This window comes from Neoarius graeffei, chromosome 19 (assembly GCF_027579695.1).
Source record: "Neoarius graeffei isolate fNeoGra1 chromosome 19, fNeoGra1.pri, whole genome shotgun sequence".
NCBI classification, from domain to species: domain Eukaryota; kingdom Metazoa; phylum Chordata; class Actinopteri; order Siluriformes; family Ariidae; genus Neoarius; species Neoarius graeffei.
Genome location: NC_083587.1, coordinates 28,682,084 through 28,707,927, shown reverse-complemented (window position 1 = coordinate 28,707,927; position 25,844 = coordinate 28,682,084). Strand labels below are relative to the sequence as shown.

General features: G+C 41.4%; 1 protein-coding gene across 4 annotated transcripts in view; it reads left to right on the top strand.

Annotated features, from left to right (window-relative positions):
* The window catches only part of ube2wb (ubiquitin conjugating enzyme E2 Wb), a 38,644-nt gene extending 21,972 nt beyond the window's left edge, over window positions 1–16,672 (top strand). For 3 of the 4 annotated variants that reach the window (XM_060899954.1, XM_060899955.1, XM_060899953.1), the window contains exons 3-6: window positions 1,267–1,369; window positions 2,463–2,618; window positions 6,282–6,357; window positions 12,501–16,672. In XM_060899954.1, the coding sequence (XP_060755937.1) occupies window positions 1,267–1,369; window positions 2,463–2,618; window positions 6,282–6,357; window positions 12,501–12,514 (349 nt within the window). In that variant the 3' untranslated portion in view covers window positions 12,515–16,672. Of the gene's footprint in view, window positions 1–1,266; window positions 1,370–2,462; window positions 2,619–3,355; window positions 3,487–6,281; window positions 6,358–12,500 lie in introns of those variants that run through there. The other variant, XR_009650690.1, reaches the window with a different exon arrangement.
* The last annotated feature ends 9,172 nt before the right edge of the window (window positions 16,673–25,844 follow it).

Below are 25,844 nucleotides of genomic sequence, written 5' to 3'. Positions count from 1 at the left end.
AGTGGTGGGGATATACTAGTGTGGATATAGTGGTGGGGATATACTAGTGTGGATATAGTGGTGGGGATATACTAGTGTGGATATAGTGGTGGGGATATACTAGTGTGGATATAGTGGTGGGGATGTACTAGTGTGGATATAGTGGTGGGGATATACTAGTGTGGATATAGTGGTGGGGATGTACTAGTGTGGATATAGTGGTGGGGATGTACTAGTGTGGATATAGTGGTGGGGATGTACTAGTGTGGATATAGTGGTGGGGATGTACTAGTGTGGATATAGTGGTGGGGATGTACTAGTGTGGATATAGTGGTGGGGATGTACTAGTGTGGATATAGTGGTGGGGATATAGTGGTGGGATATAGTGGTGGGGATGTACTAGTGTGGATATAGTGGTGGGGATGTACTAGTGTGGATATAGTGGTGGGGATATAGTGGTGGGATATAGTGGTGGGGATGTACTAGTGTGGATATAGTGGTGGGGATGTACTAGTGTGGATATAGTGGTGGGGATATACTAGTGTGGATATAGTGGTGGGGATGTACTAGTGTGGATATAGTGGTGGGGATGTACTAGTGTGGATATAGTGGTGGGGATGTACTAGTGTGGATATAGTGGTGGGGATATAGTAGTGGGGATATACTAGTGTGGATATAGTGGTGGGGATGTACTAGTGTGGATATAGTGGTGGGGATGTACTAGTGTGGATATAGTGGTGGGGATATAGTGGTGGGATATAGTGGTGGGGATGCACTAGTGTGGATATAGTGGTGGGGATGTACTAGTGTGGATATAGTGGTGGGGATATAGTGGTGGGATATAGTGGTGGGGATGTACTAGTGTGGATATAGTGGTGGGGATGTACTAGTGTGGATATAGTGGTGGGGATGTACTAGTGGGGATATAGTGGGGTGGGGATATAGTGGGGTGGGGATATAGTGGGGTGGGGATATAGCGGTGTGGATATAGTAGTGTGGATGGCTGTGCCAGGCTAGTAATCTCTACTACACAATGAGGCCTGCTGGTGGTCATATTTGTCTGGGTCATAGAATTCTATGTTATATAGCTGACCCGACCCCGGCCCCCCATCACAGTCAGGAGCGACAATGCGGCCCCCAGAGAAAAAAGTTTGGTGACCCCTGCTCTAACCAATGCAAAGTAACTAGTAATATATATAAATAATAATGTGTTTTTTCCACATATGTTCCTAGGCATAACATTTTATATCATTTATATTTGTGTGATAATTCTCCTGCGATTTGTAGGTGGGTTATTGATATGGAAGGAGCCTCTGGAACGCTGTATGAAGGAGAAAAATTCCAGCTGCTTTTCAAATTCAGTAGTCGATATCCGTTTGACTCGCCTCAGGTACATTGCAGTTTACACACACACTAATAAGTAGAATGTTATTAAATACAGTGCTGTGGAGTAGCATTTGCATGTATATTCATTTACACAGACGTTAAAATCATGTCAAAGCAAATCTTTGAATAAATTTAGACCTCAGTAATCATTACAGTGAAGGGGGTGTGGCCTATGTGCTTGTTAATCCACATGTAAGGGGTGTGGCCTCATCCTATCAGTCTCAGTGAAGGTGTTGCTGGCACTCTTATTAAAAGGGGTGTGGCTTATTTTTAGCAGTCTCAGTGAAGGAGTGGCCTATGTGCTTGTTAATCCACATGAAAGGGGTGTGGCCTCGTCCTATCAGTATCAATGAAGGTGTTGCTGGCACTCTTATTAAAAGGGGTGTGGCTTCTTTTTAGCAGTTTCAGTGAAGGAGTGGCCTATGTTCTTGTTAATCCACATGTAAGGGGTGTGGCCTCATCCTATCAGTATCAGTGGAGGTGTTGCTGGCACTCTTATTAAAAGGGGTGTGGCTTCTTTTTAGCAGTCTCAGTGAAGGAGTGGCCTATGTGCTTGTTAATCCACATGTAAGGGGTGTGGCCTCATCCTATAAGTATCAGTGAGGGTGTTGCTGGCACTCTTATTAAAAGGGGTGTGGCTTCTTTTTAGCAGTCTCTGTGAAGGAGGCGTGGCCTATGTGCTTGTGTGGCCTCATCCTATCAGTCTCAGTGAAGGGGTTGCTGGCACTCTTATTAAAAGGGGTGTGGCTTCTTTTTAGCAGTGTCTGTGAAGGAGGAGTGGCCTATGTGCTTGTTAATCCACATGTCAGGGGTGTCGCCTCTTCCAAGCAGGCTCAGTGAAGTGCTGCCCGTCTCTGGCAGTCTTGTTAAAAGGGGTGTGGTGTCTATAACTGTCAGGCCCAGGAAAAGAGGTGTGGCCTGTGTGTCATTCTAAATGTATGAAACAGTAGTATTTGCCCACTATTGCATTGAAATATTTATCAATCATATTAAATTATTGGTTAATTTTAATGTATCTTCGATACATTGGATTTTTGATTACATATCTCGTTCCAACCTTTTCTTTCACCTGTGTGTGTGTGTGTGTGTGTGTACAGGTAATGTTTACAGGAGAGAACATTCCTGTCCATCCTCATATTTATAGCAACGGCCACATCTGCCTGTCCATTCTAACAGAGGACTGGTCACCAGCACTGTCTGTCCAGTCAGTGTGTCTCAGCATCATCAGCATGCTGTCCAGCTGCAAGGAGAAGGTACACACACGCACACCAATCAAGAAATCTTTCATCTAGTGTAAAGTTTCCTGGTTGTTGTTACTGACTATAATTCTGAATCGCTGCTTGTTTGACTGACATGGAGCCACTGCGCGTTCAGTCTTTTTTTTTTTAGATTTTTTTTTTATGTAGTTATTCAGTTGTCATGAGTTGTCATGGTGACACAGTGGTTCAAGACTGGCAGGATTCTGGTGGAACTGATTTTACGAACCAAACAGCAGTCATGTTGTAGTGGGGAAAGCACATGATATTCAGATTAGACTGTGTTTCTAGACCAGTCGGATTACACATCGTCATTTTATGCATCTTGTGTCTGGATTATATCATGATGAGGTTTTAACGTACACTCGTAGCTAAAGATTTTTTTATTGTCAATTCACTATATATCCAGGACATATAGGAGAATCGAAATGCCGTTTCTCTCTCGCCTTATTTGCAAAATCAGATAAAAATATATTTATATTAAGAAAAACTATAAAATATAGATAATATTGGTAAAAATACACTCTAAAATCAAACAATGTACAAAATAGCAGTCGTGCAAATACAGCACAATATCTGTAACGGAGAAGGTGCTTTGAAGAGTAGCTTATGAGGTGTATTTGAGCAGTAGTGCAAATGAGCAATAGCAGCAGATACAGCAGTAATGCAAATGATTGTAGTGTGATGTGCAAACGGATGAGAGAGAGTTTCTTGTGTGAATGAATGTGTTACAGACCAGGGGCAGGGGGTAGGTAGTGGACAGAGTTCAGCATCCTGACAGCCTGGTGGATGAAGCTATTCAGTAATCTTATGGAGCGGGCCTGGAGGCTCCGGTACCTTTTCCCTGAGGGCAGGAGGCTGAAGAGTGAGTGTGAAGGGTGGGAGGTGTCACCAGCGATGCTGATGGCTGTGTGGGTGAGACGGGAGTGATAGATGTCCGTAAGGGAGGGCTGAGGGGTACTAATGCTAACTAGCCAGATTTAAAAGCTGATCATGCAGAATATTCAGATCTGCTCAAATCATCAAATAACTGTGTTCCTCACTTCCTGTTCTTATTTGTCGCATCCTGAATTGTTCAGAGGCATCGTGCATTGGAAGGGGTTTGATGGTCCGGTGTGTACATGCAAGTGTGTATTTATTTATTTATATATATAAACACAGTGGTATGCAAAAGTTTGTGCACCCCTGGTCAAAATTCCTGTTACCATGAACAGTTAAGCAAGTTGAAGATGAAATGATCTCCAAAAGGCATAAAGTTAAAGATGACTCATTCCCTTTATATTTTAAGCAAAAACTATTTTTTATTTTCATCTTTTACATTTTCAAAATGACAAAAAAGGAAAAGGGCCTGAAGTAAAAGTTTGGGCACCCTGCATGGTTAGTACCTAGTAACACCCCCTTTGGCAAGTATCACGGCTTGTAAACACTTTTTGTAGCCGCTAATAATCTTTCAGTTCTTACCTGGGGGATTTTCACACACTCGTCCTTGCAAAAGGCTTCCAGTTCTACAAGTTTCTTGGGCTGTCCTGCATGCACTGCTCTTCTGAGATCTATCCACAGATTTTCAATGATGTTTAGGTCAGGGGACTGTGAGGGCCAGGGCAAAACCTTCAGCTTGGGCCTCTTGAGGTATTCCATTGTAGATTTTGAGGTGTGTTTTGGATCATCGTCTTATTGTAGGACCCATCCTCTTTTTAACTTCAACTTTTTTACAGATGGTGTGATTTTGCTTCCAGAGTTTGCTGGTATTTATTCGAATCCATGCTTCCCTCGACCAATGAAATGTGCCCTGTGCCACTGGCTGCAACACAACCCCAAAGCATGATCGATCCACACCCATGCTTCAGAGTTGGAGAGGTGTTCTTTTCCTGGAATTTGGCACCCTTTTTTCTCCAAACATATCATGGCCAAAAAGTTCTATTTTGATTTCATCAGTCCACAGGACTTGTTTCCAAAATGCATCAGGCTTATTTAGATGTTCATTTGCAAACTTCAGACGCTGAATTTTGTGGCTAGGACGCAGGAACAGTTTTCTTCTGATGACTCTTCCATGAAGGTCATATTTGTTCAGGTGTTGCTGCATAGTAGAACAGTGCACCACCACTCCAGGGTCTGCTAAATCTTTCTGAAGGTTTTTTGTAGTCAAACAGGGGGTTTATTTGCCTTTCTAGCAATTTAACGAGCAGTTCTTTCAGAAAGTTTCCTTCATCTTCCAGACCTCACCTTGATCTCCACTGTTTCTGTTAACTGCCATTTCTTAATAACATTACGATCTGAGGAAACAGCTACCCGAAAACACTTTGCTACGTTCTTGTAGCCTTCTCCTGCTTTGTGAGCATCAATTATTTTATTATTCAGAATGCGAGGGAGTTGCTTAGAGGAGCCCATGGCTGTTGATTTTAGGGACAAGTTTGAGGAGTCAGAGAATTTATACAGCTTTGAAATCTGCATCATCTGACCTTTCCTAATGAAGAATTTGAACAAGCCACAGCCCGATATGCTAATTAAGGTCTGGAACTTTGGTAAAAGTTACCTGAGAACTCAAATGCATTAGGGTGCCTAAACTTTCGCATGGTGTTCCTTTTCTTTTTTCACTCTCCAGTTGTACAAAGCAAAAATAATACACAAATCTTGCAGAAAACGCTGAAAAGAAATGTCGTCTTTACCTTTATGCCTTTTGGTGATCAGTTCATCTTCTGCTCACTTAACTATTCACAGTAACAGACATTTTCAGTAAGGGTGCCCAAACTTTTGCATGCCACTGTATATATTAAACACACATACACTATATTGCCAAAAGTATTTGCTCACCCATCCAAATTATCGGAATCAGGTGTTCCAATCACTTCCATGGCCACAGGTGTATAAAATCAAGCACCTAGGCATGCAGACTGTTTTTACAGTTTGGAGCTGGCCCCTTCCTCTTCCGACATGACTGTGCACCAGTGCACAAAGCAAGGTCCATAAAGACATGGATGACAGAGTCTGGTGTGGATGAACTTGACTGGCCTGCACAGAGTCCTGACCTCAACCCGATAGAACCCCTTTGGGATGAATTAGAGCGGAGACTGAGAGCCAGGCCTTCTCGTCCAACATCAGTGTGTGACCTCACAAATGCGCTTCTGGAAGAATGGTCAAAAATTCCAATAAACACACTCCTAAACCTTGTGGACAGCCTTCCCAGAAGAGTTGAAGCTGTTCTAGCTGCAAAGGATGGACCGACGTCATATTGAACCCTATGGATTAGGAATGGGATGTCACTTAAGCTCATATGTGAGTCAAGGCAGGTGAGCAAATACTTTTGGCAATATAGTGTACATACAGTTCTAAATCATTATATTACACAAGCCTAGTCTCAGACTTCCTGCGGTTTGAGATATCAGATTTGAATCTGCTTTAAATGTGGCTTGGAGACATTTCCATCCACGTTTTGACAGTATGAAGGTAATCCCTATCAAGGTACCATCCTGCCAGTGAAGAAACAAAAAACACTACAAGCAAACAGGTTCAGAAATACTTTGATCTACAATAAATCACAGCAGGTTCTTTATTTCAGGTTTTTTTTTTTTTCCCTGGCCAAAAAATTAGACACTTGAACTTATTAGTGGTGTAAATATCCCATACTGCTCCTTTAAAGTTGTTTTCACTTGTTTGTTTCAGAGACGGCCTCCTGATAACTCCTTTTATGTAAGGACATGTAACAAAAACCCAAAGAAGACGAAATGGTGGTATCATGGTGAGAACATTACTGCTATAATTACATTTAATGTCAGGGATTATCAGAACAAAACGAAACGGGAACATTCCTGTTTATTACACTTGTTCCTAATGAAGACTGTCAGAACATGTAACACTTAAGGGATTTATCTTTTATACAAAACACTGACGCTGGAGACTCATTCCAAAATGCTCAATCAGCATCTCCTAAAACAGGGCTTTTCAAAGTGTGGGGCGCGCCTCCCCTAGGGGGTGCCAGAGTTCTTCAGGGGGGGCGCAACGTGACGAAAAATAAACCAGAATAAATTACTATTGCGGACATTTAGCGAACTTCAGCTAGCCTTTGCCAGAGACAAAATGGATCGATTTTTAGTACCTAAAGCTCCAGTGAGTGAAGAGACAGAGTCTGGGCCAAGCAAAAAAAGAAGGAAGTATGACCACGATTATTTAAAGTTTGGATTTTCATGGACTGGATCTGAAGATGCTCCACTGCCACAGTGTGTTGTCTGCCAAGAGGTGCTAGCTAACGATGCTATGAGATGTTTAAAATGTGTAAAACAAGATGTTTAAAAAAAAAAAAGCACACATTTAAAATGTGTAAAAAAAAAAAAAGAGGTTTTAAAAAAGCACAGATTTTTAAAATGTGTAAAAAAAAAAGGTTTTAAAAAAGCACAGATGTTTAAAATGTGTAAAAAAGAGGTTTTAAAAAAGCAGATGTTTAAAATGTGTAAAAAGAGGTTATTAAAAAGCACAGATGTTTAAAATGTGTAAAAAAAAAAGAGGATTTAAAAAAGCACAGATGTTTAAAATGTGTAAAAAAAAAAGATGTTTTAAAAAAGCACAGATGTTTAAAATGTGTAAAAAAAAAGGTTTTAAAAAAGCACAGATGTTTAAAATGTGTAAAAAGAGGTTATTAAAAAGCACAGATGTTTAAAATGTGTAAAAAATAAGTTTTAAAAAAGCACAGATGTTTAAAATGTATTAAAAAAAGAGGATTTAAAAAAGCACAGATGTTTAAAATGTGTAAAAAAAAGATGTTTTAAAAAAGCACAGATGTTTAAAATGTGTAAAAAGAGGTTATTAAAAAGCACAGATGTTTAAAATGTGTAAAAAAATAAGTTTTAAAAAAGCACAGATGTTTAAAATGTGTAAAAAAAGATGTTTTAAAAAAGCACAGATGTTTAAAATGTATAAAAAAAAAAGAGGTTTTAAAAAGCACAGATTTTTAAAATGTGTAAAAGAAAAAATAACGTGTACAACAACCATTTTTTTTAAATACGAATGGAACATTAAGTATAGCAACAACAAAAATTGTAAGGGGGGGGCTGTTGTTTATTTGCTCTCGGGGGGGGGGGCTGACTCTCCCACACTTTGAAAACCCCTGTCCTAAAAGAAAACTTCACTATATGAATAATTACACTTGAACAATCTGTTTGTGAAGTGCCTGCATTACAAGTCCATGTATCAGTTGTTACTCTGGAAACACTAATGTTTGTGGTTTGATTGTTCTCGAAAATTAATCAACACCATCTGCCCAATCAGATCCAAGAATTCAACAGCATTGCGGTATAAATTGCAATATTCGATTTAGTATGTATTATAGTTTATGATAAAGATTATTAGTGGAGTTCCATTTGAACTGGGAAGCCAGAATTTCTGAAGATTGGAAATTTCAGCTTGTACGCCCCCTGAAGTCAGTTTTACGACTCGGAAATTCAGAGAACCCTCGCCAAATCCTGACCTCAATATGCAAGATGGCTGCTTCATGCAGCTACAGAGTGAAAGCTGTTGTAATAGACTGTTTGTTTATTAGCACTTCTGTCTTATTTGTTTCTCGTTATATCAGTCATAGACACAGCGTTGTCCAATTTCTATCTGCGGACATGTTGCTACGGTGTCTGTATACCCAAAATACTGCATATCGCATCGTTATTATCTGCTATCGCTAACCTAGCCAGAGCACATTTCCCACCCTGTGGGGGGAAAAAATAATTGGAAGTGGAAATTTTAATTAAAAAGTAAAAAAAACCTCCGACTTCTTGTACTGGAACATGGTCAACTTGGGTGCGACATCATTCCCAGCTCCGACTTCTGAGGTAAATAACATAACATTGAGCAAATGAGCATAACATTTGCAAAAGTTACTTGTCTTTTTTTTTTTTTTATTGTGATTTATGATATTGTAGTTTAAAAAAAAATGCTTAAAGGTGCTGACTGCAAAGTCATCTGGAATTTTCCATTTTTTTTATTATGCTATGGCTCATTAGCCTGGCAAGCCAGACTAATGTGAATATTTAGTCTGGCCTCGATCCGTAGACATTTCCGACGGGTGTGGGTAGGGACAACCCGCTGTCTTTCAAACTGTCTCTGTGCGTATAGGCCAACGCTCTGACCAATCAGCGCAACAGTGACTGTGACGTAGTCAGAGCGACAGAAAGCAGTGGGGGAGGCCTTGAAATAAATAATTTTTCAAAATGCGTATTAATTAATAAACAGGTTCTAGATATTAAGAAGTTTGGAGATAATGACCACAAGTTTGGAGTCTGTACCACATACACATTTTTTTTTTTCCAAGTGTTTTCAAGGGTTTGCTTCAACTGTTTTTGAGAGTTTTTATTTAGTGGTGTTTGGTGAAATAATTTCCCTTAAATTTAAAATAACGGGAAAATAAGAAACAATCAAAAAGTAATGTTTCAAAGCTGTTTATTAATTCTTCGTACTGCACAAACTAGCCCCATCCTTTTGGCTACGAGCGGAGCAGCTGGTAGATCAGACTTTTGCCATAGCCGGTCGGCAAAACAGCGAAAACGTCCTTCTTGAAAAGGAATGAGCGGAGAGCCTCTTCCTGCTCATGTTTCAACGAAAACTCCAAGTCTAATTCTTCTAAAACTGATTCCAAAGCGGAGTCAAACGCGAGCCGTTCACTAGCCGTAGCCATCTTTCCTGTTGTGCTTTCTCCAGCGTCGCGCAGCTTTGCCGTCACTCCTGCAAAAGCCCGCCCAAAGAATCCAAACAAAAACCTTGCGTTGTGATTGGCGGGCACGATTTGATGCCCGGGATGTTTTTGTTTATATGGTGCGAGGCTAGACCCACTCGCTAGGCAAAAATATTTTTGGCCGCTAGGTGGGTGGGTCTAGTTTACTAAGCTAATGGCTCATAAGAACCATGTCGTGGACGAGACGTGATCATTTTGATATGCTGAGGGTTGCTTTTCTCCAGTTTGAGACTGTTTTCCGACCTCTTGAGGTAAACAGTATGGCCTGACGGAAACAGCTGAACATGAAAAGCTTTAACAAATTAGCATGACTATGGAACTGCGTCACAATAAGATGGCGACGCGCGGAAAACATCGTGACTCTGCATCGATATTGACTCGGGGAGTTTTGAGTCGCAGGGATGTAATTTGTGGTTGACGTTTGTGAACAGATCTGTGAAACAAAAGATGACTAAATCTTTTCTCTGTTACTACTTTTGTGCTATCGTTTCTTTCTCTGTAAGATCAAAACAGTAGGTGCGTAACTCCATGATTGCTCCCGTGGAGTCGAGCTCATGCATTCTAAAGCTAAGATAGCTAAGCGCTAGCTAGAACTATTTAGTTATCTGTCCAGAAAAATGACGTCATTTAACCTTGCTCTATCTTGCAGTTGCACTCACTATAGACCCCTTCGCATGTTTGTAAACAAACCGACCGTTGCCAGGATGCGCGCGCAGCCTGGACCCAGAAACAATGGCGCTGCCCATAGACCGGCATTATGAGCTGTCAGATTATGCCAAACAATTGTCGTTACAAGATCGAGAATGCTACATAAATAAGTTAACTCTAACAAGTGGACATCGCCTACCGGATCCGCATTTAATTAAAGAGTGGACGGACGATGTTAATAAGTTTTTTGGCCAGATATATACTCGTACCTTATTGACAAGACTTCAGTGTACACCCACGAAAAACTTCGTGCCTACAAGTCTTTAGACGCATATGATTGTTATGTGCGGGCATGTACAACTTGATTAACAATGGGTCATTCATATTCATTTTGTTTTAATCAAATGATGCCAGTGATGTGATGGCAATGCGGCTTTAGCTACAACAGCAAATACCAACACTAAACAGCAATTTGCAGGAGGTGATGGCATGAAAGGAATGATAGTGTAAAGAGTGCAGCTAAGAGAAATCAGAGCTGCGTAAAAAGCGAGAGGCAGAGAGCAGAAATGAAACTGAACGGGGCGGGAGCTAGGTTAGAGCAGTCAACGTAAGTTGGCATTTAGAGTGAGGGCACACAATTTTACCTTTCCATCCTTGCTTTAAAACTGTGATTTTTGGCATACACAAATAATGATGGCACAAAATCTGGACTGCTTGAGTCAAGCGAGAGCTCTCCTACAAACAAAATTGCATGCAAAGCTAAGTTAACATGCTAACAATATTCATTACATTGTGTAACTATGACCCAGCTAATCAGACAAACGTTACCAAAGTATTTTGCTACATCAATAAACGAAGACTAGAAAGAATAAAAAAGAAAGATTTAATAAATAGCCTGATCTTACCTGTGATGAAGTGGGCGCTGCAAACCCGCGCATTTTTGATGGTGCTTTCATCCCAGTCTACACGTTTGATGGCTTGTAGTCATAGACGTCGGCGATTTTTTTGGAATGGGTGAGATCCTGCTGGAATTCTGTACATTTTAACCCCATCACTGCTACGATTCTGACACCCGACAACACAATGACTAGGCATTTCTGAGTCTTTTTTGGGTCCAGGCTGCGCACGCAATTTCCGCTTTCGTATGAATGACGTTTACTGCGAAGGGGTCTATTGACCCTTCCCACTCACGTGACCTTCGTAAACGCGACCGCCATTTTGGACATGAAGAAACGGTTTATGGCACAGACCCTTTCGGTTCTCGCTCATCTAGCTGCTACAATGACTGCTTAGACTGCAACAATAATACCTAACACACATTTAAGTGTCCGTCGTAAAGACGTGAAACTCGTCGAGTGACGAGTGTGTTCATTGATAAGCTAACACAATCTAAAAGTAGACATACCATCACACTGCCCTGGCGCTGTGTACAGTTTACCTTCTATGGTTTGTGCACTCACTATTTGCCATTACTTTCTCCAACCGTCGTTACAGATTACAGGGAACGGCCTGGATTTAAGAGACAAATACATGTTCCTCTTGTTTTGAACACTTATTTGTAGGACATTACCTCTGATCTGTCCTACAGTCTACCAACAGCAAAGGAACACAATGTTAGCTAATGTCGTTAGCTAATAGCTACTACAGAAGAACAAAAAGGTAACAATGGGTTATTTTAGCCTATTTGGTTACACACTCGCCGCCACAGAATGTTAACAGCAATGTAATGCCTTTTCTGGCTAATTTTATTCGTCTTACCTCCAACAAAGTGGTCACTACACAAGCGCTGGTATGCCGAGGGCTGCCAATCTTTCCTGTTAATGGTGGCTATCCATCTTCTCCGTCGGGATCCGATAAAATGATAAACCTTGCCTTGTGTGTTGATGGTTACTACATCCAGGTGCACAACAATATAATGGCATGATGGAAGTCTTGCTGAAAGTAAAAACTTTCTTTGATGGCTATGTTCCTTTCGATGCTTCGCCGTCGTTCCTCGTTGTTGGCTGTGGTAGACTACTGGTAGTTCATGTCCAAAATGGCAGCCGCATTTGTCGTGACGTCACGTGGGATGAGTCAGTACAGGCTTTCCTTTTCTTTTCCGCTGGCTTTTGGTTGGCGGGAGAACGGAGTCCGCCGTGTTCACCCATGCCGACTTGTTTTGATTAAAAGTCGGTCAAACGCCCCACAGTGGTCACGTGATATTATCGTTCACTTGCTTCAGCAATCTCCGGAATCATAAAACGTTGGACGCACTTTTTTTTTCCTTCTTGGCAAAACATTTATACGCAGGATGCACAGTGTGTGTGTGTGCAGCAGAGAAACATCTCAAAGCTCCAACAGCAACAGAAATGGACAATTTTACCCAGAATTCAACTTTGCAGTCAGAACTGTTTAAACATAAACTGTAATAAAAAAGATTTGGCAGTTCATGTGACACACTTGGTACCAGTGGTACATTGTACATACGGTAAATGATCAGTCAACATGTGAATGTGTGTTTTCTTTTTTTTTTTGTGCAGACGATACATGTTGATGCTGAACTTGACGACATGTTTAGAAAGAAGTTCCTGCTGACGTACATTAGCACTTTTTAAACTTTGAACTTAAGCCTCGGACTGAAAACGGAGGAACGTGAACTTTTACTCAAGGACCAGCATTACGACACCAACAAAACGGCTTCAATCAAAGCAAAAGACGTCAAGAATTAAAGGCGGAAACACCCAGTCAGGATTGACTCCAGAAGGATGCCGGATTAAGCAATGAGTCTTAATTTGGGGTTTGTTTGTTTTTTTTTCAATTTTTGGTTCTTAGCTGTGTCTCAAATCGCATGCTTTTGTCGCGCACCCACCCCTTTCAGGGCGAGCGTCGTGTACAAAAGGACTCTAGATAACCCTGTTGAAGTCGCAGAGTTGAGTCCGATATCTAGGTAACGCAGACTATGCAGGTTTTGCATGTTTAGTCTCTTGGCTTGGATAAGAGTGTAAAATTAAAATTGCGAGTCGGATTATCAGTTCAGGAGAAGGGAAAATTGAATTGAAGAATGAATTTAAGTGTTAAGACCATGCTTTTTGCTAGATTCGGGCTTATTATTGTATTCCGTATCCATGCTAGAAAATATTTCGATTTAATTTTCAGAAACAGCAAAGGAATTGAGAAGTTAGTACATCCAGTTAGTAGTGTGCAATTTGAGACGAAGCCCTTGTCTTTTTCTACTTTATTTAACGTACGATGAAATGTAACTTTCTTTTCTATTTTTGTTGTGCAATAATGAACCTAAATTGTTTGGTTCATCTGGAAACGAGTTTAGCATTAAGTGCTTTGCGTTCGTGCATTTGTTTTTGTTGTTTATATGCACTGTGAAATTCTCCACGAAGGCACAGAACGGTTTAAATCGAAACCTCAATCACTAGTTGATTTTCCCTTTCATTAACCCGGCATGTGCTGATCATTGTTTATTTTACATGCGGCGTTATTTAAAAATGCATGAGAATATTATTGTGAATACTTCAATAAATTGTCAGTAGAGGCAACTTTATATTTATTCCGTAAGATATTATTATTTAATTATACTTTTGTTTTAATTCGGATTTATTTTCTTCAATTTTACATTTGTTTAAGCTTGGTTTGTGCTAATTTAAAAAAAAAGTATCCACCAACTGCTTTATTAGGAACACTTGTGCACCCGGTCATTAATGCAGTTAATCATGTACATACAAGTCAAGAGCTTCAGTTAATGTTCATATCAAACATCATAAAGAAAAACGTATTCCAGTGACTGGGGGCGGGGGATAATGTTGCCTTGCCATCTTGAGCTGTCTGGTTTTGGTGAGCCTGTCCTCAGTTTATCCTCAGCTTCCTGTTCTTGGCTGACAGGAGTACAATCCGATGTAGTCTTCTGCTTTTGTAGCTCATCCACCTCAGGGTTATACTTTCTGAGATGCTTTTCTGCTCATCACGGTTATCCAGAGTGGTTATTCGAGTTACTACTTGTCAGCTTGAATCATTCTGACCATTCTTTCTCATGAAGAAAGCGTTCATGCCAACAGAACTGCCACTCACTGGATGTTTTTTGTTTCTCGCACCATTCTCTAGTCTTTGTAAACTCCGGAGACTGTTGCGTGTGAAAATCCCAGGAGATCAGAAGTTCCTGTGATCCTCAAACTGGCACCAACAGCCATGCTATGGTCCGAATCACCCCTGTTCTCATGTTTGATGTGAACATTAACTGAAGACTTGTAGCTGCATAATTGTATGCGCTGTTCCGGTGTCACATTTTTGGCTAATTGGATACGAGGGCGCTTCAGAAAGTTCTCGGCCTCACTCGGAAAACATCACCGGAGGAAGATTGTTCTTGCGTTATTTTTCGACATGGTCTTCTTTAACTTCAATGCACTGGGTCCACCGATGTTCAAGCTTCGCTATCCTTTCGTGGAAGGTGGTCACATCTTGATCCTCCTCAACAGCAGGAATGACTTCATCATCACTCTGAAAATGGCGATCACGCGAGTAGGATTTCAGTTTGGGAAACAGATAGAAGTCAGACGGTGCCAGGTTGGGTGACTAAGGTACACGGGGCAACAGTTCAAAGGCACATTTGGCTGCTTCCGTCACTGCCACCTGTGCTGTACGGACAGGCGCATTGTCCTGGAGCAACAGTACACCATCTCGAAGCTTTCCTTTCTTTTTTTTTTTTTCCCCTCCCCTTTGATTGCTTCTTTCATTTGAGTTTTTGTGGACCGTGATATAAGGCTTTATAGTATACGGTTAGACCCCAGAATGGGAGTTACGCCCCTTGTTTCCGGGTGAGGCCGAGAACTTTTTTGATGTACCCTCGTAGTTTCATGAATGAGCACGTGTCCCTAATAAAGTGGCTGGTGAATGCATAGTACGCATGTAATCTAAAATGGCTATTCAGAACCATAACATTGATACCAGTACAGTATGGTAGGGATATTGGGAAGCAGTGATTAAAAGGATGAGCAGGTTTTGCGATTTGGAAAGTCACATGCTTAATGTCGGCACATGCCTGTATGCTACTGTATTTTTTTTATTTTTTCCTCATTTAATCATCCAGAAAGTACGCGACGCAAAACTTTTTCAGTATGTTTAACAATGTTTCTTGTTTATATCATTATTCTGGATCAGTCAGTGAAGAATGATGACTGTAATGAATGTTAGCAAGGCTTCTGGAGTGTATTTTTATCTATTTATTTAATTGTATAAATGGCATTTTGAAGGGTTCCAAAAGGGCTGTAAGTTAGAAAGCGTAAAGCGTAGCTGTTTGTGAATAGCCATGTGCCGGTACGACTTAACGATTTTCATATCACGATTGTCTCATGTTTTATTCAAGCCTACGACGTGATCTCATTTATTATTATTATGTTTACCTGTTCTTATTGGACAGTGTTCTTAAACAGAGTTCAGTCTTGTAACGTAGCGCTAGCTCGCTAAGTAATGAGTAAAGCTTTAACTTTAGCTAGCTAAATGTAGCCATAGGAATGACGACTATAAAGAAAACGTTAGTTGAGGTAAGCTTTGTAAGTGCATTTTTCAAAAAATTATACATTGTTTTTAGATTAATTCTGATTTGAAAAATGTATTCTTAGAAGCAACGAGCGCTTTCAAACAAACAACGTTACCTCTTGTAGTCATGACCATAGCTAACTAGCTAGCACATTACACGTGGTGCAAGCTAAATCTAAACGCTCCAACTTAATTACCACTAAAGTAAATTCATGTCATTGACAACATTTTTGAAGTGTTCACGATAATAATGGTGCGGGTGTGGACTTATCGGCACATGTCTAAATGTGAAGAATTGTTTTGATCCTGATTATCTTGTGTGTTTGTTTTCCTGGTCACACTTTTCAGACTCAGGTACTTTTCCCCTCCAGAAGAAATCAGCTTTCCTACAGTTGTGTTTTATTGTTATGTATATATTCCTTTTTTTTTTTTTTTCCTGAAGGAAATATTTTACAAAAACAAAGTATATTTAAATTGTGTGTTACCCTTTAGCTGAATGGAAATGTATAGTAAAGAATGATTATTTAGACTGTTTTTTGTTTTTGTAAATTAGGCTCTGAATTCGCATTTTCAGTTTGGCTAATCCTGTGGTTCGAGTAATGATTGATTGATTGATTGATTGATTGATTGATTGATTATAATAATGATTTTAAATGTATTAATGAACAATAAGTAATGTTGCTTTTTTTTGAACGCATAGAACGTCTGCGAGACAAATTAGTACCTGTTATCGGCGAGCTCTCGTTTTCTTTTGACAAAAAAAAAAAAAACACACCAGAAATTGCAGACTGTTCTGTCCTTAAGTCTTTTCCCTTAGTTAAACTCTTACAAAACTCTGATACTGGAGACTCCTTACAGAAAGTGTCACCATATCAGTGATTGTACAACATGGTTTTAATCTGTTTATTATTAGCCTTGGACATTTCGACCATACAGGCAAGTCCCTGTGAATGAGTCGTTACTATAGAAATGATTAAATGCATTAAAACAGGGATGCGAATATAATTCTGTGATTTAAATTAGTGTCAGAGCTGCTGTTATAGAAAATTCTTCTGACCAATCAGAGTCAGGAATTCAGCAATGCTGTGATATTATATGTTGATATTATTTGTCTCCCTTCATTTGGTTATCTGATGTTCCAAATCTTTACATAAATCCAAAGTACGCATGTCTTGATTTTGTTGATTGATCGTCCCCAGGTCAACAAGGTAAATTTCATCCGCTCGTGACAAACGGTCATGTGACATCACTCGTCTTTATTTAATAGTATAACAACATTAGCTAATTTAGCCAGCTACGTTATCACACTGCATAAAAATGAGTTGATACTTTGGTGCATAAAAAGTTTTTTTTATTATGCAGTACAAGCAATAACATTTATTAGCAGTGCGAATGTCATGTAAACTAATCTGGGGTGGGTTTCCCAAAAGCCTCAACACTAAGAGCATCTTAACTAGAAGAGAGAGTGTTCATTGTGCTGCTCACGCTAACATTTAATGATGATCTTTGTGCTACATTGCTTTTGGGAAACTTTGCACTGATGACCAACAGGAAGCTCAATGTCGTCGGTTCTTTTTTAGTGGCCTATGAAACAATGAATGGGTTGTCAAGGAGGAGTAGCATCTCTGCCATGTCCTTTCTGGGAAGCTACTCCATCTTTGGTCTCCACCTGGCACTCAGGTCTCACTTGTAGCTCCAAGTAGCTGTAGCATGCGCAGTGGCCACACCCTGGTAAACTGCTTCGGCAGGCAGGCTAAACCATGTGAGGGTAACCATTGGGTCTCAAACCCTAAGCGAACTATAAGGATGCCCTCCCAAGCATGTGAAGTCCGGACCTCGGCAGATGAGACCAACAGTAGGTCCAACGACCATGAAGGCGAACCATCGGGCCTTGCAGAATGCCCAGGGCATGGAGGGGCATAGAAGAAGCTGTGGTCATCTGCTGCATCCATCCCTATCACCAGCCATCTTGCCACTGGAGCATGCTAGGGACAGACCAGAGAGTGAGGCTGACTGCGCAAATCTCCCTCACTATAATCGAAATCCCATGCATCTCACATCACGACATGAAATAAAGGAAAAAAGCCATGAGAACAGATTTGCATCTTTTTTTTTTTTTGGCGTGTTCTGGATGAACCATTCCTAATATCAAAACCCAAACAAGTACATTAAAGTTTGCCAGAGAGAAAGAGAAAACCGAAATTCCCTGTTCCCAAACTTGCGTTTAAGTGCATTATGGGTATTCTCTATCTTCATGAATGCACTAATCCATTGTGCTGCTAGACAATGGCTAAACACTCAAAGTAATAAACCATATAATTTGGACACACGGTGTTCTAAAAGTATTAAGCCTTATTGTAAAAAGAGGCCATTAACTACATGTTGCTTTAAGACATGGCCCAAACTCTTCAAAGGTTGAGTACAGCACCCAGAGGCACTAACTACAACCTTACGAGCCTTACCTCAGCTCCCTGAATCCAACATCTGGGGGCAACAAAGATGATTATGAGTGTGATGAAGGAATACTTCTGTAAATTAGGGGTATGGCAGCATTTGTTTTTATATGCACACCAAACATACTGCAAAATGCTTCCCTCACTAATGGTCCAAAGCATCTTAATGGGTATGAAGACTTAATAACTTAATTTCTGTTGTTTGTTATATACAACCCCAATTCCAAAAACGTTGGGACGCTGTGTAAACTGTAAATAACAGAATGTGAAAGATTTGCAATATCATGGAAACCCTATATTTCATTGAAAATAGTACAAAGACAACATATCAAATGTTGAAACTGAGAAACTTTATTGTTTTTTGAAAAATATATGCTCATTTTGAATTTGATGTCAGCAACACGTTTCAGAAAAGTTGGGACAGGGTCATGTTTGCCACTGTGTTGCATCACCTCTACTTTTAACAACACTCTGTAAACTTTTGGGAACCAAGGAGACCAATTGCTGTAGTTTTGAAATTGAAATGTTGTCCCATTCTTGCCTGATTATACAATTTCAGTTGCTCAACAGTTCAGGGTCTCCTTTGTCATGTTTTGCACTTCATAATGCGCCAAATGTTTAAAGCCTAGGTCACAACTGGATGTACGATTTTTTGGCCGTGCGATTTTTGGCGTTTCCCAAATCGCTGCTTTTTTTTTTTTTTTGTTCATGGAGAAAGACGCACGTTGGCCGTAAGTTTGTCTTGCAACCTGAAAAAAACATAAGCGCCCGTAGAGTTTGTTTGACATGACAAAGAACCTCTGTGGCCAGTCTATGGCTCGAAAATCAGCACGTCACACGCGCGCCCTCCGTGCGTTTCTTGCGTTTTTTGCACATAGACCGGCCGTAGGAGCACGTACGGCCGGTTGTGACCGAGGCTTTAAATGGGAGGCAAGTCTGGACTGCAGACAGGCCAGTTTAGCACCTGGACTCTTTTACTACAGAGCCATGCAGTTTTAATATGTGCAGAAAGCAGTTTGGCATTATCTTGCTGAAAGAAGGAAGGCCTTCCCTGAAAAAGATTTTGTCTGGATGGCAGCATATTGCTCTGAAACGTGTATATATCATTCAGCATTAATGATGCCTTCCCAGATGTACAAGCTACCCATGTCATGTGCACTAATGCACCTTCATACCATCACAGATGCTGGCTTTTGAACTGTGCACTGATAACAAGCTGGATGGTCCCTCTCCTCTTTAGCCTGGAGGACATGGTGTCCATGATTTCTAAAAATAATTTCTACTTTTGATTCGTCAGACCTCGGGACAATTTTCCACTTCGTCTCAGTCCATCGTAAAAGAGCTCGGGCCCAGAAAAGGTGGCGGTGTTTCTGGATATTGTTTATATCTGGTTTTAACTTGCATTTGTGGATGCAGTAATGAACTGTTTTCACAGATGATGGTTTTCTGAAGTGTTCCTGAGCCCATACAGTGATTTCCACTACAGACACGTGTCTGCTTTTAATGCAGTGTCTCCTGAGGGCCTGAAGATCATCAGCATCCAATGTCAGTTTTCAGCCTTGTCTCTTGCATACAGAGATTTCTCCAGATTCTCTGAACATTTTAATGATATTGTGTACCATAGATGATGTGATCCCCAAATTATTTGCAATTTTACATTGAGGAACATTATTCTTGCGCTGTTTGCCCACGCAGTCTTTCACAGAGCGGTGAACCCCTCCCCATCTTTACTTCTGAGAGACTCCGCCTCTCTGGGATGCTCTTTTTATACCCATTCATGTTAATGACCTGTTGCCAGTTAACCAAATTTTTATTTTTTAAGCATTACACAACTTTTTCAGTCTTTTGTTGCCCTTGTCCCAACTTTTTGGAAATGTGTTGCTGACATCAAATTCAAAATGAGCATATATTTTTAAAAAAACAATAAAATGTATCAGTTTCAACATTTGATATGTTGTCTTTGTACTATTTTCAATGAAATATAGGGTTTCCATGATTTGCAAATCTTCATGTTCTGTTTTTATTTATGTTGCACACAGTATCCCAACTTTTTTGGAATTGGAGTTGTAGATATTTAGGCACTGCCTAACAGCAGAGCTCCTGATGAGTGTAAAATGTGGTAGTAAATAATCCCATGTTATTTTTTTTTAAAGCTAACTGGATAAAAACCCATCTATCTTATGTAAATAAAGCTGCAAATTTTGTTGTCTGGTGTTCAAGGGCTTGAGATACGTTCCTTTGCACTTACAACTGAGTTCCCTGTGGCGGGACATGTATGTTGTTCGTTTGTACGGATGTCATATGGCCGCAAAAGCCATAAAAAATCAGATCAATGCATTACCATGTTCTCTTAAGTATGGAGCTTCACTCCAAGTGAAGCTCCATACCGCCCTGGGCCCCGATAATATTCCTGGTCGGGTGCTCAGGGAATGTGCAGACCAGCTGGCTCATGTTCTAACGGACATTTTCAACACCTCCCTGGATCAAGCCAAAGTCCCATCATGTTTCAAGACTGCTACCATCATCCCAGTGCCAAAAAAAAAAAACCCTCAAATCACATCACTCAACGACTACCGTCCCATTGCACTCACTCTCATTATGATGAAATGCTTTGAGAGGCTGGTAAAGGAGTACATCACCTCCAGGCTCCCTCCCACATTCAACCCCTTCCAGTTTGCCTACCGGCCAAACCACTCCACTGAAGACGCCATCTCCTCCGCTCTTTACCTGAGCCTTGCACACCTGGAGGAGAAGAACACTCATGTGTGGATGCTGTTCCTGGACTTCAGTTCAGCGTTCAATACTATCATTCCACAGCATCTGGTGAACAAACTGGTTCCCCTGGGCTTCAGCACCCCCCTGTGCAACTGGCTGCTAGACTTCCTCACTGAAAGACCAAAGTCAGTGTGGGTCGGACAGAACACCTCCAGTGTCATCACCCTCAGCACAGGCTCCCCTCAGGGCTTTGTCCTGAGCCCTCTGCTGTTCACTCTGATGACACACGACTGCGTCCCCAGGGTTGCCAGCAGCCACATTGTGAAGTTTGCGGACGACACAACAGTGGTGGGCCTCATCAGGGACGACGATGACCTGGCCTATAGAGAGGAGGTGGAGCAGCTGGTGGGCTGGCGCAGGGAAAACAACCTGATCCTAAACGTGGACAAAACTAAAGAGATCATTGTTGACTAAAGGAAAAACCAGCCCAGCCATGCTCCACTTCTCATCAACAACACGGCCGTAGAGGTGGTCAATAGCATCAAGTTCCTGGGGGTGCACGTAACGGGCAACATGTGGTCTGTGAACACCGCGTCACTGGTCAAGAAGGCACAGCAGCATCTGCATTTCCTGCATAGGATGAGGAGAGCCTACCTGCCTCCGCCCATCCTCACTACATTCTACAGAAGCACCATAGAGAGTGTTCTAACCAGCTGCATCTCTGTGTGGTGTGGAGGCTGCAGTGCCTCTGACTGGAAGAATGTGAGGAGAGTGGTGAGGATAGCAGAGAAAATCACTGGGACTTCTCTTCCCTCCATTCAGGACATTGCACCAAGGTGCTGCATGTCTCGAGACAGAAACATCACCAGTGACCCCTCACACCCTCACTATGCACTGTTCTCCCCTCTGGCCTCTGGAAAGAAGTTCCGCAGCATTCGGTGCAGGACCACCAGGTTCTGTAACAGCTTTTTCCCCCAGGTCACTAGACTGCTGAACTCCAAATCTGAGTTCTAAACTTTATTTATAACTTGAACCTTCCTAATTCCACGGGTCACTTTATACTATTGCACTTTATAACATTTTTGCTGCTGCCTAATGTAATTTAATACACTTCATATTTAATTCTGTGCTGAGCCAAATTGCAATGAAATTTCGTTCTGTGTACACTTGTTGCATACCGAATGAAAATAAAGGTCAAAGTGCTGCTTGTGCAGGGAGCACTATGAAGTTTAACAAATTGAACCTATTGAGCACTATGAAGTTTAACAAACTGAACCTTCTTGTCCTACCAACCAAAAAACAGTATAGGTTGACCTCTGGGAATCTTCCAGAAGGAAGATTACCCAAGATAATCAAGGATAACTGAACTGAGCCAGTATCAGCTGACATTAGGTGAGAGGAGGGGTACACCTTGGACAGGTCGCCAATCTATCACAGGGCTAACACAGAGATGGGCAATTTTTAGAGAAGCCGTGTCTTTGGACTGTGAGAGGAACCCCATGCAGGCACAGGGAGAGCATACAAACTGCACACAGAAAGGCTTCTGGTCGACCAGCAGGTTCGAACCCAGTACCTGTTTGCTATGAGGCAATAGTGCTAACCACTGCACCACCATGGAGTTGTATATTGGAGTTCAAATTAAACAATGAATTGCAGACTGTCAGCCTTGAGGGTATTCTCATCCAAATCAGGAAAACAGTGTAAGAACTACAGCACTTTTTTGGTACTTTGGACACCCCTAGCTTAAGATGTAACTGGCTAAGAATGAACACACTTGATGAAAAGTGCTGCTTGCCCTCTTCCACATAGATGAGCTCACAAACACTAACAAGAGTATGCCATCCTTCCTATCCAGAGAGCTTGGCCAAATTTTGCTCCCTTGACTCATGGTCAGGGATGGCTCTGGCCTCATCTGGATCCAAAGCTGCAGTCTCCCAACAGTAGGACAAACATTGTTCTTTTGTACCAATATAATCACTCTTTACAACTATGATGAGTAGAAAAGCATCTCAGACTGCACAACATGCCAAACCTTGAAGTGGATGCACTACAACAGCAGATCTTTTTCTTTGCCAGCAAGGGCCATAGGGGCACCACTGACAACATTTTACCAGTCCATCATTGGTGTGTCTAGAGCATTTAACCTTGGCGGAGCCCATCCCTCTCCAAACTTGATCAATGGACAATTTAGAGTAGCCAGTTAGTCTAACTGCATGTCTTTGGACTGTGGGGGAAACCAGAGCACCTGGAGGAAACTCACACAGACACAGGGAGAACATTCGGACTCCACACAGAAAGGCCCCTGTTGGCCACTGAGCTGGAGCCCAGAACCTTCTTGCTGTGAGGCAACAGTGCTATCCACTACATCACTGTGTCACCTGACAGCGGATTACCACACCAAATTCCACTCTTGTCAGCCAAGAACAGGAATCTGAGGCTACAGTGGACATCGAAACTGGATAGGTGAAGACCAAGACCCCAAAAAAAAAGACCAGACATTTTTCTACTATAAGTAATATCTTAAATGTTACACTATATGGCTAAAAGTATGTGTATAGTGTATATATTAATATGTTTTAAATAATTAATTAAAATGGAAAATATATATTAAAAAACCTTTTATCCTGATATTTTACAGGTGTGTGTACTATAATAGAATGTTAGCAAAAAGATAACATAATTAACATCTTGTCATTTTAACTTGAGTCCATTTCACATTAACCACATGAAGCAACATTTAAAGTAGTTCTAGAATTTTAGAACCCACTATTGATGAAAATGTAGTATAAGGGTATATATTCAATGTATGCAAATTAAAAATAAAAAATTTCCCCATCAAAGGGGTGTATTTGAGCGACAAAACCGAGCTTCTGGGAAGCATTTCCTAGAAATCCCAGTCGAGAGTCACGTGACCGATGATGTAGTAAATTGACCAGGATGGCAGCATCCAGTATAAACACAAGCGAAATGAGTGAATCAGACAGCGATTATTCAGACAAAATTGCGTCTGAAGACGAAAGTGAATCGTGTTCCAGTCGAGGTGAGTCGATGCACAACATTTTTTCTACTAAATCAGAGGTCTGGGCCGAAATGTGCGTCGTGATCGGCAGTATATTTGGGGCGAACCGATGGCGTTCAAGCGGCCTTCCCAACAACACGGAAATGACTACAGCTGTCAAAGTCTGCTTTGTGTGCGTTCGGAGCTTGGGGAGAAGAAAAATGCGGGCCTGAATGGGGACAGTCACGGCTGTATCGTAGAAGTGCAAAGCAGGAACTCGTCCAGGGATCGTCTAGTTCTTGTTTAGTTAAAGAACCCTTAAATTGTCCTAAAGGTTCGGGAAGCTCGTTCAAAGCGCGCCTCAAGATTCTCCCATGGACTATAAAAAACACTTTTCCCTTTACACTCACCAGCATAAATATGTGCACTAGCCTTCAACTAGCACCAGTCTGCCCTCGTCCACTTTACTTGCCGGTTCCACTCAGCGAGGTCGTATCCATTATTCTGATCAGGATCAGGGAACTGATGCAGAGATACTCCGTCTTTATTGGTTTTAGAACAGCTGTACGCGACACACTTTTTTTACCATTCTTTAAATTCGTTTCTTAAGACAATGATTTTTTAAGATGTTACCACACGGACTGGCCAGCGGGAGTTTTCCCGGTGGGCCGGTGGTTCAGTGTGGGCCGGCGGAGAAAAAAAAAAACAGTTGCGCGCTGGCCTTTAATATGATAAGCAATGTTAACAGTTTCTGAGATGTCGAGTGGTGACGTGCCTTATCAGCTGATGTTACTCTAAGGAGGCATGAACGTCCCGCCCAATTTGACAGGTAGTTCACGCCTCCTGCTATCAGGTACAGCAGGAGGCGTGAACTACCTGTCAAATTGGGCGGGACGTTCACGCCTCCTTAGAGTAACATCAGCTGATAAGGCAAGTCACCACTCGACATCTGGTGACTGTTTTGAAGAAGGCGGAAGTTTATCGCTGAAACTGTCAAAGTAACATCTTAAAAAAATCCTTGTCTTAAGAAACGAATTTAAAGAATAGTTTCAATAGGTAGACATAATGAACTTTCACTACACACTTTTTTACCATCGTATACAGTGGAAATAATTCGTAGATCCGCGAATTGTCACTCACAGTCACAGTATGTACAGGCAGTGAGCTGTCTAGCTTGTCAATTTACTACGTCATCGGTCACGTGATCACGGCGCGATGTTTTGCTCATGGGCTATCGCAGAAAATCCTCTATAAAATCATTACGGATAAACATTTTTTAGTGATTTTTTTTTGTAATATACTACAAATATTAGCATTCATCGTTACATGCAAAGGCGATTTTCAAATTCTAGAACGACTTTAAGAAGAACAACAACTTTATTCATCACACGCTTGTGAAATTCCTCTCTGCATTTAACCCATCTGAAGCAGTGAACACACACATGAGCAATGAGCACACACACATACCCAGAGCAGTGGGCAGTCATGCTAACAGCGCCCGGGGAGCAGTTAGGAATTAGGTGCCTCGCTCAAGGGCACCTCAGCCCAAGGCCGTCCCATATTAACCTAACCGTGTGTCTTTGGACTGTGGGGGAAGCCGGATCACTCGGAGGAAACCCACGCAGACACGGGGAGAACATGCAAACTCCACACAGAAAGGCCCCCGCCGGCTGTCAATCCAGAACCTTTTTGCTGTGAGGTGACCGTGCTAATCACTACAACACCAAATCCACCCAAGAGAAATAATCTGTATTCAGTACAGTACAAGTCCACCTATTTGAGTCATGAAGTGTTTTTTTTTTCCACGTAGAAAGGCCCCCACCAGCCGCTGGGCTTGAACCCAGAACCTTCTTGCTCTGAGTTGACTGTGCTAACCACTATGCCACCCAAGAGAAATAATCTATATTCAGTACAGTACAAGTCCACCTATTTGAGTCACGAAGGGTCCCCACACACACACAGAAAGGCCCCCGCTGGCCACTGAGCTTGAACTCAGAACCTTCTTGCTGTGAGGCGACAGTGCTAATCACTACACCACCATGCTCCCCAAGATAAATAATCTATATTCATTACAGTACAAGTACACCTATTTGAGTCATGAAGTGTTTTTTTTTGTCCATACAGAAAGGCTGCTGCCGGCCACTGGACTTGAACCCAGAAACTTCTTGCTGTGA